Source organism: Tympanuchus pallidicinctus, unplaced genomic scaffold (assembly GCF_026119805.1).
Source record: "Tympanuchus pallidicinctus isolate F22 unplaced genomic scaffold, pur_lepc_1.0 scaffold2, whole genome shotgun sequence".
In the NCBI taxonomy this organism is placed as follows: domain Eukaryota; kingdom Metazoa; phylum Chordata; class Aves; order Galliformes; family Phasianidae; genus Tympanuchus; species Tympanuchus pallidicinctus.
In genome coordinates, this window is record NW_026294721.1 from 8016514 (window position 1) to 8031642 (window position 15129).

General features: G+C 39.3%; 1 protein-coding gene and 1 long non-coding RNA gene across 3 annotated transcripts in view; one reads left to right on the forward strand and one right to left on the reverse strand.

Annotated features, from left to right (window-relative positions):
- CFAP99 (cilia and flagella associated protein 99) overlaps positions 1-12493 on the forward strand; it is a 49773-nt gene extending 37280 nt beyond the window's left edge. Inside the window, exons 14-16 of the mRNA XM_052681636.1 lie at positions 3288-3493; positions 9338-9500; positions 11985-12493. Of these exons, the coding sequence (XP_052537596.1) occupies positions 3288-3493; positions 9338-9500; positions 11985-12152 (537 nt within the window). The 3' untranslated portion in view covers positions 12153-12493. The remainder of the gene's footprint in view (positions 1-3287; positions 3494-9337; positions 9501-11984) is intronic.
- Positions 5891-15046, reverse strand: LOC128079932 (uncharacterized). Of its 2 annotated transcripts, XR_008206382.1 has the most exons (4): positions 14890-15046; positions 13081-13154; positions 11411-11493; positions 5891-8231 (listed from the first exon to the last, which is right to left on the reverse strand). It is a non-coding gene; the product is annotated as an uncharacterized LOC128079932 (long non-coding RNA). The 2 variants fall into 2 exon arrangements; XR_008206383.1 differs by lacking the exon at positions 13081-13154.
- Positions 15047-15129: the final 83 nt, after the last annotated feature.

The window sequence follows — 15129 nt, forward strand, 5'->3', positions numbered from 1 at the left end:
GATGTGTAGTTGCTCATATTGCAGCGGTGATTGCCACAGTAATTGACAAAATTAATTTCCTGTGCTTTTAAAACTTTCAACATTCAGGTATATGAAAGAGATTGTCTGGAAAACCCAAAACCTGCTTATCTGTTGTGCATGTACTGGGCAAGTGACTTGTGAGTGCATATGTGATTAACTCCATGTAAATGTATCCCAAACTTCCTGAACTTACTATTGATTCACAGCTGATACACCTGATTGGTCACTTTTGCAGAATTCCCAGATTTACATGGCATCCAGAAATCTCTTATCTTACCCCTAAATCAAAAACAGTATCTAAAATATACTCCTTCATCTTCCTTTCCTTTCCAAACTGAAAAGAAGGATAACATAGAGTAATACAAAATGACCTCACCAATTGTAAATGTGATCATTTTGTTTTTTTTACCTGGATTCAATCAAAAGATGTTGGCTGCAAAGTCGTAAGATATAGTCTGCAAAGATGAAACAGTTCAAAGAGGTTGCATGTGGAAATGTCATTACTTTTTTAATCACAGCAACTTCTATAAAATGGTGCAGGCTCTCACTGAGGAAAATGAAGGTGATTGGAATGTCAGTACTTTCTTACTTTCAAACGTAGTTAATTTCATTGCCATATACGTGGCTGCCAACTTGACACAGAGCTTCCACTGAAATTCTGTTTGCAACTAAATACATGCTTTAAAGTAAATTTCCCATCTAGCTCTTCTCAAAAGACAAAGTAGAAAAGCACAATAGGTTTCAAGGCATATTTAAAAAAACTCAACTGAAATCAAGCTTATGCATTATCTACAGTAACTAAAGTGTAAGGTTGCTGAAAGTAGGATGGCCATACAGGTCATACTGCAAGTGCAAGAGAGTCAACCTGAATGATATCTCAGCTCATTTTACGATTCACTTATACCACTATTACAATGGTTCTCAGAGTAATTTAGCATTCTTTTGGTGATGGCTTGCCCTACTTGTTCTTTTTACAAAAGATGTTTATAGGCTAAGTGAAATTAAGTATGTATTCATAAAATTCACACTACTTCTCAAAATTGTTAAAGTACCCAGTTCTTCCCTTGGTGGCACTTCAGTTTCTCTAGTAGCAGCATTACTTACTGCACAAGTATAGAACTTTTCTTATTCTAGGAATCATTTCACTGTCTTCATTGGATGTTTTTGGAATGCATGTGCTGAAAGTATTCATCCCTACCGTTATATTGCTTCTCTTTCCTTAATCTTTTTGGTGTCTGCTTACCATGCTCACATACAATCACTGGTATATATGCCCTGCTGCAAAACAGTTTCCTTTCACCTTCTGTGAATACAGTTCAGCAGTCACTAAGTAGCTTAAATTAGTGGCAAGGTATTTAAAACTGAATTCATTTCATACCAAATTTCACTCAAAACTGAAATCTCAGGAGAGAAATAATCATTTTCCTTTTCATTTAGTTATGGTGGTACATATTTATGAAGAAGTTGCAAAGAGAAGATTAATTGAATTATTCTATTACTCTTCTTCTATGCTACTCCTGTACTCGTGTGTACTTGTGTGTACGTGACCATTGTTTAGGTCATGCTTGGTAAACATGAGGAGTGTGGAAGCAGAACCCATGGAGCCAAAACTGAAGAGCCAAACTTTAGGTAAAAAACAGTGAGTGATGACTTATTCCTATTGATTCAACTTTTGAAGATTTAGAAAGAGAAGCTGTGGGGACCAAAACCACAGGAGAAACTCTTGGAAATGTTGGAGGACTCCACAGGTTCCTTCCCAAGACTCACTGGCCTTCACTGATGAGTTTGCATCATTAGGTCTCCAGACTAACTCGATAATAAGCCCTCTAAAGCACCATTGTAGCAGCAGACAGATAAGTCTGTTTCTGTGATACTTGGTGTCTTGCAGCCAAACTCACAATCTGAGTATGTGTCTATAACAGAACATCTCTCTCTCTTCCTGGTCGTTGATTTTTTTCCCTTCCCATTCATGTTCTATTTTGTGAAAGTCAAGTTGTACTCTGTCAGCAAGCAACTCAGGATTCAATACAAGGGATTGTTTTTCTGCTGGAAAGGATTACTTGAAAACACATGAGCTCTTGAGCTGAAGAATTTCTCTCCATTAAAATGACTGTAGTGAGTTTTACTTACATATATTTATCATTACCACTTATGTTCTTATGTTCAGATTTAGAAATAACGTTTGGAGGAGTGGTTGTCTGTTTGTTTTGCCTTCCTCAAATTCAGCCTTTCCAAACTTTGTCATTCATTTTCCGTGGAACTAATTAGATCAAGGCCATTGTGATCAAAATCTTAACCAGTGTTTCACTCCTAATACTTTGCAACTGTATAGAAAGAGTTTGGTAAGCATCTTGATGTCCTGCACCCATGCCTTCCATTGTAACATGCCATAATACCAGATCCTCATGAAAGATGTGTACCAAAAATATGTTGTTAAACAACAGAATATTAATTGCTGTGAAAGGGATGAAATTTTGCAAAGATGGATCCAGAGTAGATCAGTATTCATATATATTTGTGCAAATTTTCCTATCTGCAGATGTATTTATGTGTAGATTCAGGGAAAGGGAGAGTATACATAAGGGCTGAAAACTTCAAGTGTACACAAATCTGTTTAGAAATTATCTGTGTTCACATGAAAGCTGAGGTGCTGCTGTCTCATTACGTCTTATAACAGGGCTCACTGTGAATTTCATTACAAAGTGAATTTTTAAAAGCCTTCAATTCAGATTTGAATATTTTGAATTTGGGCATTAAGTTTTCAATTTTCTGAGTATAGAGCATTGCTTACTCCTAGTCTTTTCAGATAAAAATGATAGATGTCATCATAGTTCATATCCGTAGTTTGGATGTAGATGAATACAAAAAATGCATATTTTTGAGTGTAAAGTCAGTTTTGGTTTTACCAAAATAGAAAAGATGCAGTTTTACAGATTTCAAAACTTTAAAAAGCTTATTAAAACTAAATGATAAGTCAAGTAGAGTTTTATTGTACAGCAAATATGTTGTGTTTTTGTTTATTCTATTTTTCAACATTTTTTCATGAAATGTTTTGAGAGCCTTGTGTTTTTACACATACAGAAGATGATCTCAACACGTTAAAAGCAGCTTGTAAATAGCAGTTAGGTCAGAGTCATCCCTGTCTTTTTTGAAGTCAAAAGATATTCAGCATGATTTGGAACACAATCAAAATACTGTGATTGTACTCATTTTCTCTCTCCTTGCCATTTACAGTGTTATTTAAATCTATACTTCTTATTTCCTAGACTGGTGGCCATGGTTTAATTTGTGAAATGTCAATAGTGGAACTACGTGAACGCCTCGCACTGCTTAGAGAAGCACAGAAGGCAGCAGAGGAAGAGAAGAGAGACCAGATAATTCAAGATAAACAAGCTAAGGAACAACTTCTTCTAGATAAACTGGACCAGATTTCCATTTTCAGAGCAGAACTTGGACGAGCAGCTGCATTAAAGTCAGTATAAAACAGTATATGGCACTTAACACACTGAAACTTTGTTAATATTTTGCTAGTTCCATGAGAAGAAAAACAAGTCAAGAGCAAAATTCAGCCCTTTCATAAAGCAATGTAGCTTTTGTCAAAGATTACACTGGGACCAAGATTTCTTTTTACTCCTGAAAATAATTTGCATCAAATTTAACAAATCTTTTTCATAAACTTGAATTTATGGTTGAAGACACTGTATTCAGCTAGTATTGAGAGTACTGTGCTGGTATTCAGAGCCAAAAATGTGTTTGAGAAAAAAGCTCTTTCTTCTGCTCCTTTTTAGTTAATCAGAACTGATTTGATTTTGTTATAATCATTCTTACTTGCTACTTAAAGAGGTTTCTCATTTTCATCTAAACCAATATATTAGGGCTATAGTTTTCTTCTTTGAACTTCATTTGTGATGTGAAAGAGCAGGCATTGTTTTAGAAGATACTTTGAGGGAGATTTTCTGATAGTAATAATAATATATAAATTAAATATACTATAGCTATAGATCAAAGAGAAGAATCTTTGCTTACAGGCTCTCTGATCAAATTTTGTATTCATTATGCATATTTATTATTAATTATCATATTTATTATTCATTGTCATAAAGGATCCATAACCATCATAGGTGGTTACATACATAGAAGACAGATCCCATCCACAAGGAATGTAAAATCTAAGTTTAAATTATTTACAAATAAATCTGAGCAAGAGGAAAGCCTGTGTAAGTGTGTAAATATGGATCACCTCTTGCTCTCATGCCATTTTTACTGCATCTTGACTGCCTTTTTTTCTTGCAAGTTTTCTTTCACCTCTTCTCTCCTGTGACTTTGATAGTTTACTTCTTGTTTTGCCATATTTATTTTTGCAAATAGATGTTCAGTTTGACATTCTGAAAACATATTCTATCAGGCTAAAGCTATGCATCTTTAGACATGTTTTAGATTTGTGTTTATCACTTAGATACCAAAGGTGGCTTCTTAGGAGTTCAATTCATGTTATTGATCTATCTTCCAGTTCTAAATCTCAATAACAGAAGGCAGTATTGATGTATTCATTTAACCAGTTTTCACTGGTCCCTGCTCTGATTTGGTTTGTAGCTGATAGTTAACCTCCAAAGAGTGAGGTTTTACTGTGTTAGTACTTTAGAACTTATTTTAATGAGGTTAGTGAATCAATAACTGCAGCTCCAGTGGATTGACTGCACAGATCAGTGACCTTCTCTTCTTTGTCATCTGTGGAGAGAAGACTAAAGGACCTGCAGTAGACTTTGAGCTGAAGACAAATTCCCATCTCAAGCATTCAGTGTTATGTGAAATCCTGTGGGAGCAATTCAAGTCATTGCTTGCCACTGGAGATTCAAACCAGGCATTAAGAACTTGTATACTACATAAAACCCATTTCTCTAGTAAGAATTCTAAGAATAACTTGTTGTGGTAGATATGCAGTGTGTACACACTGCACACAGCTGGGTTTCTTTAAAATAGGCTCTTTGTCTTAATTCAGAGCTAAAACCTTTCCAATCCTGAAATAAGCTATGCTGGAATGTGAAGTTAACGTGGATTTGTCCTGACATATTTGAGATGTTATTTAGAACAGATGACCATGCCAATGATGGTTTCTGTTCAGACTCATGATAAGGAATACAGAAATATATTTTAATGGAGACCCATTTGTTTTCCAAATGAAGGAAGTACAAATTTTCAGTATCAGTTTTACAAGACTTTTCTTTTCATGCTTCCCAAGCACTTTAGGTCACAACTTGGAAGCATTAATTATAAAGAGGCATCACAACATTGTTCTTCAGGAATGCCTTTAATGCTTGATCATCTAGAATGCAACTCTGTGGTAGTATTTCTGTTAATACACAGCATGCTGGCATACTTACGTGTGCTAGACTTTTTGCTGCAGCTTTCATTTTTCTCTAAACAAACCGTAGGCTTTGTGCCTTAAACCTATTTACAGGTATAGACTCTCAAAATACCTATCAAGTCAGTGTGATTAATTGCTTAAATTGTATTGATATACTGCACAAGAGATATAAAGATCAAATTATGCTTACAGAATTAATTCATAATTATAGGCATAGCAAATCTTACTAATGGTGCTCACAGATACCACTGTGCATCAACACAAAATTACATATTATACCTGCAACTGTCTTATGTCAAAGGCTCTTGCTAATCAGCCAAAGTGTAATGGCTAAGCTTTGCTAAACAGATCTGCTGTAATTAGTGTCAGCTGGAGTTTAATTGGGTCCCTACCAAGCAAGTTCCTTTCAATATCATTTACAGACATACATCAAGACAAAAGAAGCATATTGGGCAAGCATATAATGAACTATATTAAACCAAATAGGAAATGGAACATGAAAAATCACAGAAACATCAGCCTTTAATAGATTGAAAGCCGTTACATCCATCACAGCAGTAGCTTTATAAGTGCTTGCAGAACATTTAAGAATCAGTTCAGTGTATATGCAGGATTTCTCTTTAATTGCTAGAATTTCACGTAGTTTGAAAATGAGCACTGGCATATGATGTGGACAAACATTTGAGTTCTCAGCTTGAACTCAGTATGAACTCTAAAAGATTTTTGACTATTGGAATACATGCTAATGTACTACAGGCTTGTACCCGTACACTTCAGTTACAATTCTCTTTCACTCCAGTGAGGCTGTGTCTATATTGCAAGTAATTTAATGCAACAAAAATCAAGCAGCAGATGAAAACATTTGGTGCTAAGACTTCAAATCTGTGGTTTGCTGGGATTACTTTGGATTGAACCTAGCCTGGTCTTGGGTCTGCATGTTCTCACCACTAACATGGTACACCACTACCAATACAAGCTGGGGGATAAAAGGATTGAGAACAGCCCTGTTGAAAAAGACCTGGGGTACTGGTGGATGATAAGCTGGACATGAACCAGCAGTGCCCTCACAGTCCAGAAAGCCAACCGTATTGTGGGCTGCATCAAGAGAAGACTGGCCAGCAGGGTGAGGGAGGTGATCCTGCCGCTCTGCTCTGCAGTGGTGAGGCCTCAACTGGAGCACTGCATCCAGATGTGGAGTCCCCAGTACAGGAGAGACATGAACTTCTTGGAGCACATCCAGAGCAGGGCCACAGAAATGATCCAAGGGATGGAACAGGCTGAGAGAGCAAGGGCTGTTCATCCTGGACAAGAGAGCCTCTTCTCCAGGTGTGGTGACCTAGTAGTGACCATTCAGTATCTAAAAGGGAGCTACAAGAAAGAAGGGGACAGACTCTTTAGTAGTGTCTATGGTAATAGAACGAGGGGAAATGGCTTCAAGCTTAAAAGAGGGTAGATCTAGGTTAGATAAAAGGAGAAAATTTTTACAGTGGGGGCGGTGAGGCACTGGCACAGGTTGCCCAGAGATCTGCTTGATGCCCCGTCCCTGGAGACTTTCAAGGCCAGGCTGGCCCAGGCCCTGGGCAACCTGATGTAGCTGTGCATGTCCCTGCTCATTGCAGAGGAGTTGGACTAGATGGCCTTTAAAAGTCCCTTCCAACTCTAAGGATTCTATAATTCTAAGTAAACTAAGAATTCTGTACATGCTTTCCAAAAATTATCACATAATTTTATGTTATATCCAGTGAGGATTCTTCTAGCCATGGACTATCCCATTCTGAGTGACTGTTAACTTGCTTCCTTAGGAGATATGTGATATAGGGAGAGAGAAGTTGTATGAGGATTTTATGTCTCAAGTCCTACAAGTTCTTCACTGACCATCAAATTAAAATAGAGCTTGAAAAATCCCTTTTTTTTTCCCTCTCTGGGTTTCCATTAGAGTGTAATGTGGCATCTGAAAATTTATGGGGCTAGCTGCTTTTTGGAAGAGCATACATGGCTGGCAGATGACTTCATGTAGAGCAGGATTGAATATTTGTCTGATTATAGCCAAGTATTTATAATGTTAATTCAGAAGCAGCTACTGCTGCTTCGTGAAGTAAAACCTCTTGTTATTTCTCTTGTAATGGTATTTACAAGAATCTGGATTTCCATGTAGTGAAAGGTTTTGTTGCTTATTCCCACTGATGATATTTAATCACTGACTATTTATATAAAACCTTACTGTTATATTCTCTTAGATCCCCTGGAATGCAATGCCTCATTGCAATGCAAATAGAAATAACCCATGTTCTCAATTAGATTATATGGTAGAACATAATTTTTAGACTTACAGAATTGTGTTAAAAATTAAGCTCACTGTTGCAGTGTGTGACTGTATTAAGGAGGGGACAGAAGTGTTACTCCAGTAGACAACATGATGCAAAATGAGAAGCTCAGGAAGTGTCTCAGGAAATCAACTGGCAATGAGAAACCAAGCTACACTGTGCCCTTTTTTAAGAGTTCACAGTTGCATTTAGGAGTGTAGCATGGGTCAGATCTCCTGTGCAACCAATTTCTGAGGATCTGGGGAAACGTAGTCTAGAATGACTGCTCTGAAGAATACCTGCTAATATGAGGAATTTCCTCTTAGCAAAGATGAAGTTAACAAGACAAGCAAAAATATCTTTCTCAAGATGACAATAGTGTTTGGATCACTGGAATCTTGATGCAGACACTTCTGAAGGCAAACTGGTGGTTTTAGCATCAGAAGGAAAAACGCTTCTTCTCCTTTTCCCAACTCCTTGAGAATTACAGCATCACAGAAGAGTTAAGGTTGGCAGGGACCTCTTCATGAGAATAGCATGACCTATGGTGAAAACACCATGGAATAAGACCTGAGAGATGAGGGAGAAGTTCTGTTGTAAAACATTTCCAAAGGACAATCTGTCCCTGAAATTGGACCTGGCACTCACAGAGTAAGAGTTCAATAGCAGCTAACAAGGCCCCAGTGCACCCTGCTCTCGGTTATTCCAAGTCCTGTTCTGATTCCCAATAATAGCAGTTGTACTAGTGAAATAGTGACCTCGCACTCTTCAGCTGAGAGAAAACATCAGATCTAGCCTGGTGATATACTAGATAATGATGCATGTTCCTTGGTAGATCTGATGTTTACTTTAGCTCTGGATTTGGACAGGGAATCACAACTGGTCATGACACAGAACTGCAGCATGATGGCACCCAGTTCAAGGGCAGTGTTGAGGGAACAAGAAAGTTGGTTGTAAAGTAAATCACAATATAAGGTGATACAAACTACATGAAAAAAATCTGAATACATTGCACCAGCTGAATGAAAGCAAGCAAAACCAGACAAAAATGTAAACTAAAAAGACAAAAAACAGCTACAGTAGGAGGGAAAAATATAATTGAATAAGACTATCCAATCACTCCTCTCCTATGCCTTACTCATATGCTACATATGGTACCATCAATTGATCCTGTCCTAAAACCTCCACTTTTAATACATCACCACCCCATAGATTCTGAATTTGGACATCCAGATTACACAGAGACAAACATCTTGCATTTGTCAAGGAATAAATACAGCAACTGAGATGAATACTAAAGATCACGTTAAGAAAACTCCACAAGCAAAAACCTGCAGTGCTAACATAAGTTTTGCACATGTATTTTTTCTAAAGAATGTCATGTCAGGCTTGAAATATTGTCAGATATTGTCATCGTGGAATCCTATGGGAAGAAATGATTCTATACTGTTTAGTAATGCTGTTCTGTAAACAAGAAGCAAGCTGTGAAAACCACATCTATTGAGCTATGTGATTTAAACCTGTTTTCAACCAACCTGGTTCCCAGAAGCAGAAGCAAATTCATTACCATCTAAGTAACACATAATCAGATGGATTTATTCCGTAGGTTATTACTTTACATTCTCATGGCTTCTTTTTCATTTTGCAGGCAAGAAGAAAAGAAAAGAAAGTCCCAGTCTGGTGAAAGGCAAATGAAAGATGAACGCATTTTAAATCTGCAGAGAAAAATTGTAGAGAAAGCAATGGAGCGTAAAAAGCAAGCAGGACTCTTAAAGATCACCCCCCAGAAAGCCAAAACTGCATCAAGAAAGGTCTGGAAGTACATAAGGAAAAGAGCTCTGCAGCAGACCTGTTCAGAGTTTTGCTGTACTGCCAGCACTGGCAAGGGTGGCAGAAGCCATACTGGAGGGACAGTAGCAAGTCCCTGCTACCTGCATAGGCACAGTCTCCTCAAACCATGGCCTTGACCTCACCTCCCTGCCTTACATTTGGCTGCCACAGACTGGGGTCTATCCACACAATACTTACCTTTTCACTCATGTCACCACACACTGAAACAGCATCTAACCTCTGTCCCTAATTCTGTCTCACCATCTCACTACATCAAACTGGGATGCTTCCCACACCCAAGACAGGTTTCAGCTCATCATTCCTTTGATTTTAACCTGACCTTTCCTCCACCTGATCCAACAACATCAAATGAAAGCACTGACAGGTTGGTGCTTTCACCAGCCTAATGCTGGTGGCAGTGGTTGTGTTTCCTTGGCAAACATCTGAAGTCAAGTGGTGAGAACTGCTGCTACTGCCGCCCCTGCCACTGCAGTGAACAGTCATGATGGGGTCACATTTTAAAAGCTGTACCAGTCCAGTAAGAAATTAGAACTACATCTCCCAATCCACTAAAATAAAAACTCTTTACTTGTTCTGTGGAAAAGATAAAGCTGAATTCATTGAAGAGGAAAATTGTATTTTTCAAATGCACATAGTTTAAAAACTGAAACTGTGCAATCTTTCAGAGTACCAATTTTTGCAGTCCTCAGTATCCCTATTTCAAGCCACTGCATGTGTAAGTGAATGCTTACACAGAATACTAGGTCTGTTCCTTTTAGCAAATAAAATAGTGAAGAAAGCATTTCCTAAATTGGGATGGCTTTCTGAACTGAGACTTTGAACATATGCTTAATCACTTTGCTGAATGGGGTCCTGTACAAAGTAAAGGCAATAAATGCAGACTTCAAAGGCAAGAAGCTATGTAATTACAAATGTGAGACATTTATAAGATAAACAAATTATAAATTCAGACTTTTTAGTACTGATGTGGGTCTGTATGAGTGCTCCTGTGTTGCATAAAAGTGGGAAAAACAAACAAACAAACAAACAAGGCTTTTTTGTTTGTTTTTAAGTTAGATTTTATATTTTATTTTTTCATTTTTTTAGCAAAGCTTTAGACAGTTACCCTCCTAAGATGTCACAATATTTTTGTTTATGGCTTGCTTGTTGTTAAGACATCTGTAAAAAAGAAAAAAAAAAAACAAAACAACAGGATAATCTTAAGGTTACTCTAAATTACTTGATGTTTTGGTGTATCTTCTCTCAGTGCTGTTCAGCTCTGCATTTGGGCTTTGGACCCAAATTCAATTTGCATTTGAATTTGGACCCCGTCCAAATGTTATTACAGGGAAGTAGCTCAGATATGCCCAACAGCATCTTCATTCTAGATGAACTGCATATTGCTGTAAATGGTGTTAGTAAAGCTATAGGAAAAGTGTTTAATTACAGTGCAGTAGTTACCTGGCATTCAGTTTGTACCTTTTAGGTTCTTCAGTATATTGAAAAGGAGTGAGACTAAACCTGTGTACAACAGCCCCAAATCCAGACTGAGGCTTCAGTTACTTTAGGGATAGCCCTTGACGCCCAATGGGCTTGTGCTGGTTTAATTGAAAGTAACATTTGTTTGAAAATAACTATTAAAGTTCTTAATAAACAGAATTTATATTGCAATTGGGAAAACTAAGATATTTTCAGCAGTCTGTGGGGACAGAACAAGGGGAAGTGGCCATAAACTGGAGCATAGTGTGTCTGCATACCCCAGGTCTTTTTCAACACCAATATGCAAAGGAACTTCTTCACAGTGAGGGTGACAGAGCACTGGAACAGCCCGCCCAGAGGGGCTGTGGATTCTCCTTCTCTGGAGATGTTCAAGACCCCCCTGGATGCCTACCTGTGCAGCCTGCTGTAGGGGGCCTGCTTTACAGGGGGGTTGGACCCGATGGTCTCTAGAGGTCCCTTCCAACCCCTACAATTCTGTGGGGAAAAAAAATATATATTAAAAACTACCATTAATTAAAAAAAAAAAAAATACCATTGAAAATCAGTGAAAAATCAGATGAAGAAGTAGCTGTTTTCTGTTGCTTCTGAGCTTTTTTTGGGAATGCTCCCTTGTGAACCAGCTTTTAAATCAGCTAACAGCAGAGCGTGATGGAGTTTGTTCATTTGTGGCTTCAAGGATAACTTGATTGCAGAGAAAGAACACGAGGTAGTGGCAGGGGAGCAAGCCATCCCAATAGTTTTCTATCGACCACACATTCTGTGCAGTGTTGCAGCTGTGTACTTCATCATAAACTGAGCAACCCAATTGAGTTCCTTTCCATTCATCATGCCCAAACTGATGATGTTTCCCAGCCGTGTTAGCTGTGTTGCCAGCCAGACAAATTGTCAAATAAAAGTTCAGTGTATCCTCTAAACGAAACCATTATATTCTCAGCAGTCTGATCTTCTGTGTGTCATCTCTACAGGACTCTTTGCAGTGGAGCCGTGGGAAAGAACTGGAAGAGAGTCGGGAAAGGCGGTTCAAGACTCTTCAGTACGGCTTCATGGCCAGAGAAACGGACCAGAAAATGGCTGCCCACGAGGCAGCAAGAAGCGGAGCCGCAGCTTGCATCCTGCGCTCCCAAGCAAAATAAAGTACACTTGGAACAAGCCCAGGCCTGCTGGAAATCTCCCAGTGCAACTATTTGCTACAAGGTTGAATTGTAATCTTTATTTGATCTTTACCATTTTAATAGCAAAATTTGGGTCATTCAGACATAGTAGAATCAAAATGTGTTAATGTTTTATAAGGGAATTCTATTTTTCAGCTGTAATCATATATTTTTTTCTGATTAGAATGGAAAGCTGTAAGAAACCCAAATGGCCGGTGTCTGGGTAAGAATGCTGAGGTCTATATTACTGTCATCACTGTATACTGTGCCATGAGTTGCTGTGTTCACTTTCCTAAAGAATAAAAATGAGGGGGGAAAAAAAAGCAATACTTGTTTACATCAGCATTTTTTCAGCAGCCATGCTCAGCCCGAGTTCCTAACACATCATCTTACATGACAGTAACTATGTGTAACAAGATCACCAGTTTCAACACTGGTTTTAGAGGGTGAAAGAAAATTGTTTGGAAGATTGAGATGACACCATAGCCTACAGTTGCCACAGGCTGCATTCAGCAACCCAAGAGACCATCCCTCTATTTGCAGTCTTCTCAGTCTTTAAACAGTGTAAGGAGGACACAGCGTTGTTGGATCTCTTTATCAAGCTGCTTGCAGGAAAGTCAGAATTCTGTTACTCACCTAGAAGATAATTTGCCCTCTATGACAATTTCTATACTGTGTAAAACAGCTCTTAAATCACGAGACTTATTCTAGGCACAAAACCAAGGAGGATATAAATCTCAATTAAAGTCTGCACAGCAGTAAGACTACGTAATGTATTTCTATTTCAACGTGATGCCAGTTACTAAGTGTTTAATTAAGGCTATTGCAAATATTTAAATTGAAGGAAAATGCCGCTGACGTTAGAGTCAGGCAGCTACTTTTAGTGCTCCCACAACATTACATTTCTCACTTTTTACTGTAGGAAGTCCAGTGGAATTCTTTTGTTGCCATCTAGCTGTGAGGATCGTTTCCACAATCTGCAAGCTGACAAAATGTGCCTTTCATTCATTGTAAGCACTGCCGTGGTGCACTAAAGCAATGAAGGACTCATTCTCAGTAGGAAGAGATAGGGAACTTATCTCCTAACCTAGGAGAGTGAAAAGAAGGAATGACAGCAGAACTACAGAAAAGAGGCAACCATGACATTATATCTGGCAGAGGAGTGTAAAAGCTTAAAATGACAGACGGTGGGTGGCAGGGAGTTGATCTTCCTTTGTGGATGTTCAGTATTTTGTTGTGTCGTATTCCAGAATGCCAGCTCTTGACTGTAACACCTCCGTTTTCCAAAAACTAGCAATTAACAAGGCTGACACTCATGGTTCAGGATATTGCATAGCTGAGTAGTACTTCTTAAACTTTTTGATGCTGCTTGTGTTTCGAGAATGTTAAGGAAAAAGAAAAGTATTGAAGTGACAGAGAAATTTAAGAAATCTAATATACCGTACGCTCCTTCCCCCCTTCAGAATTCTTACTGAATTGTACTCAAACTGACTTATAACTATTTCCTTCTCCACGTTTTCCCAGCTTCCAAATGAAAGGGCTGAGGAATCTCAATAATCTAGCTGTGGATTCTTTACCATTGGAAGTGACACAGAGCCCTGTTCTTGTTACTTGAGGACCTGATGAGCAAATTCATTTTCAGAATTGATGTTATGAGGAATGTATAAAATTTTGAGTCTTTGAGGAAACATTCCAATATACTCCTTTTGTCCATTGCCCACTGATTTTATGATGACTGCAGATCTTGCAATAGATAACACTAAAAATACCACAGCTCCTCATAAAAAAAACATGTATAACTTGATGTTGGAGGCAGACCCTGTCTGAAGCCACTCTGCCTACGGCCACCAGAGCACTTAATATAATATTGCTCATTCCAAGAATATGCTACACTGAGACCTAAAGCAATCCAACAGAAAGCGGGCAAAGGCCTGGCAGGACTTGTTAGCTTTGAATTACAAAACCAGCTGCAGTGCTATCAGAGCTGAGTGAGCTTTGAAGCGATACAGCTGCATTCACTGCGCTGCCCCAGTGGCACAGATAACCAATGGCCGGGCTGATTTGCACACAGATAATTGGGAGTCAGCTTGTAAACACAGGGGTGTGAATAATTCATGATTCATTTAAGTGTGTGCCTCTGAGAAAAGAGCACAAGTGGACAAGACTGGTTCTTGAATACCCTATGCAGACACAAAATCAGAAACTTCTCCTGTGGGGGCTTAGCTACAGACTCGTTCAGTAAGAAAGCTCTTTTGACGCTGTAAATTTCGCATTCTGGAATCGCCTGGATAAAAGTGAGAGCCCTTGTTTCAGTGTAAATGACCAGATCACAAAACTTCATCGTGGCCTGAGGGTATAAAGATGCCCAGAATAGCTGTGGAAGAGCAGGAGGTTTAACATAAGGCTGCGTGCTGCCCTAGCACAGCCACTGCTGTGTCGGTGCTTCTTTCAGCCCTGCACCCTCATGGGGAGGCAAAGCTCGAGTGGCAGCTAGGCACCCACATCTGCCTTAAGCAGTATTTCTTTGTCTGCACGCAGAGACAGAGAGCGCTGCGTTGGTGTGGCAGGCAGAAACCTTGTGCAAGCTTAAGAACTGTTCACCCAGAAAAGGGGACAGAAGACTCCAGAAAAGCTGCGAGTGTACGTGCAGAACGGCAGAGAGGCAGGTGGGGGCGGGAGGCAGTCAGCGCAGAGCTGAGGGACAGCGGCCAGAGCAAACCTGCTGACAGCGAGGTGAGGCCGTGGAAACCGCCCGTGCGCTTCTACGGGGAGACGGGCTGAGCAGCGGGACTAATCGCGGCAGAGGCCACAGGGAACGATCCCCGGGGTCTGTGGCCGTGACGAATTTGCCCAGGAAGTGGGGGAACGCCTCCAGGGAGCAGAAGGGACGCAGCTCGGCGCGAGTCCGCACAGCCGAGGTCAGAGAAAAGCGCTCGCGGGCGGCTCCAGAGCCGAGAAA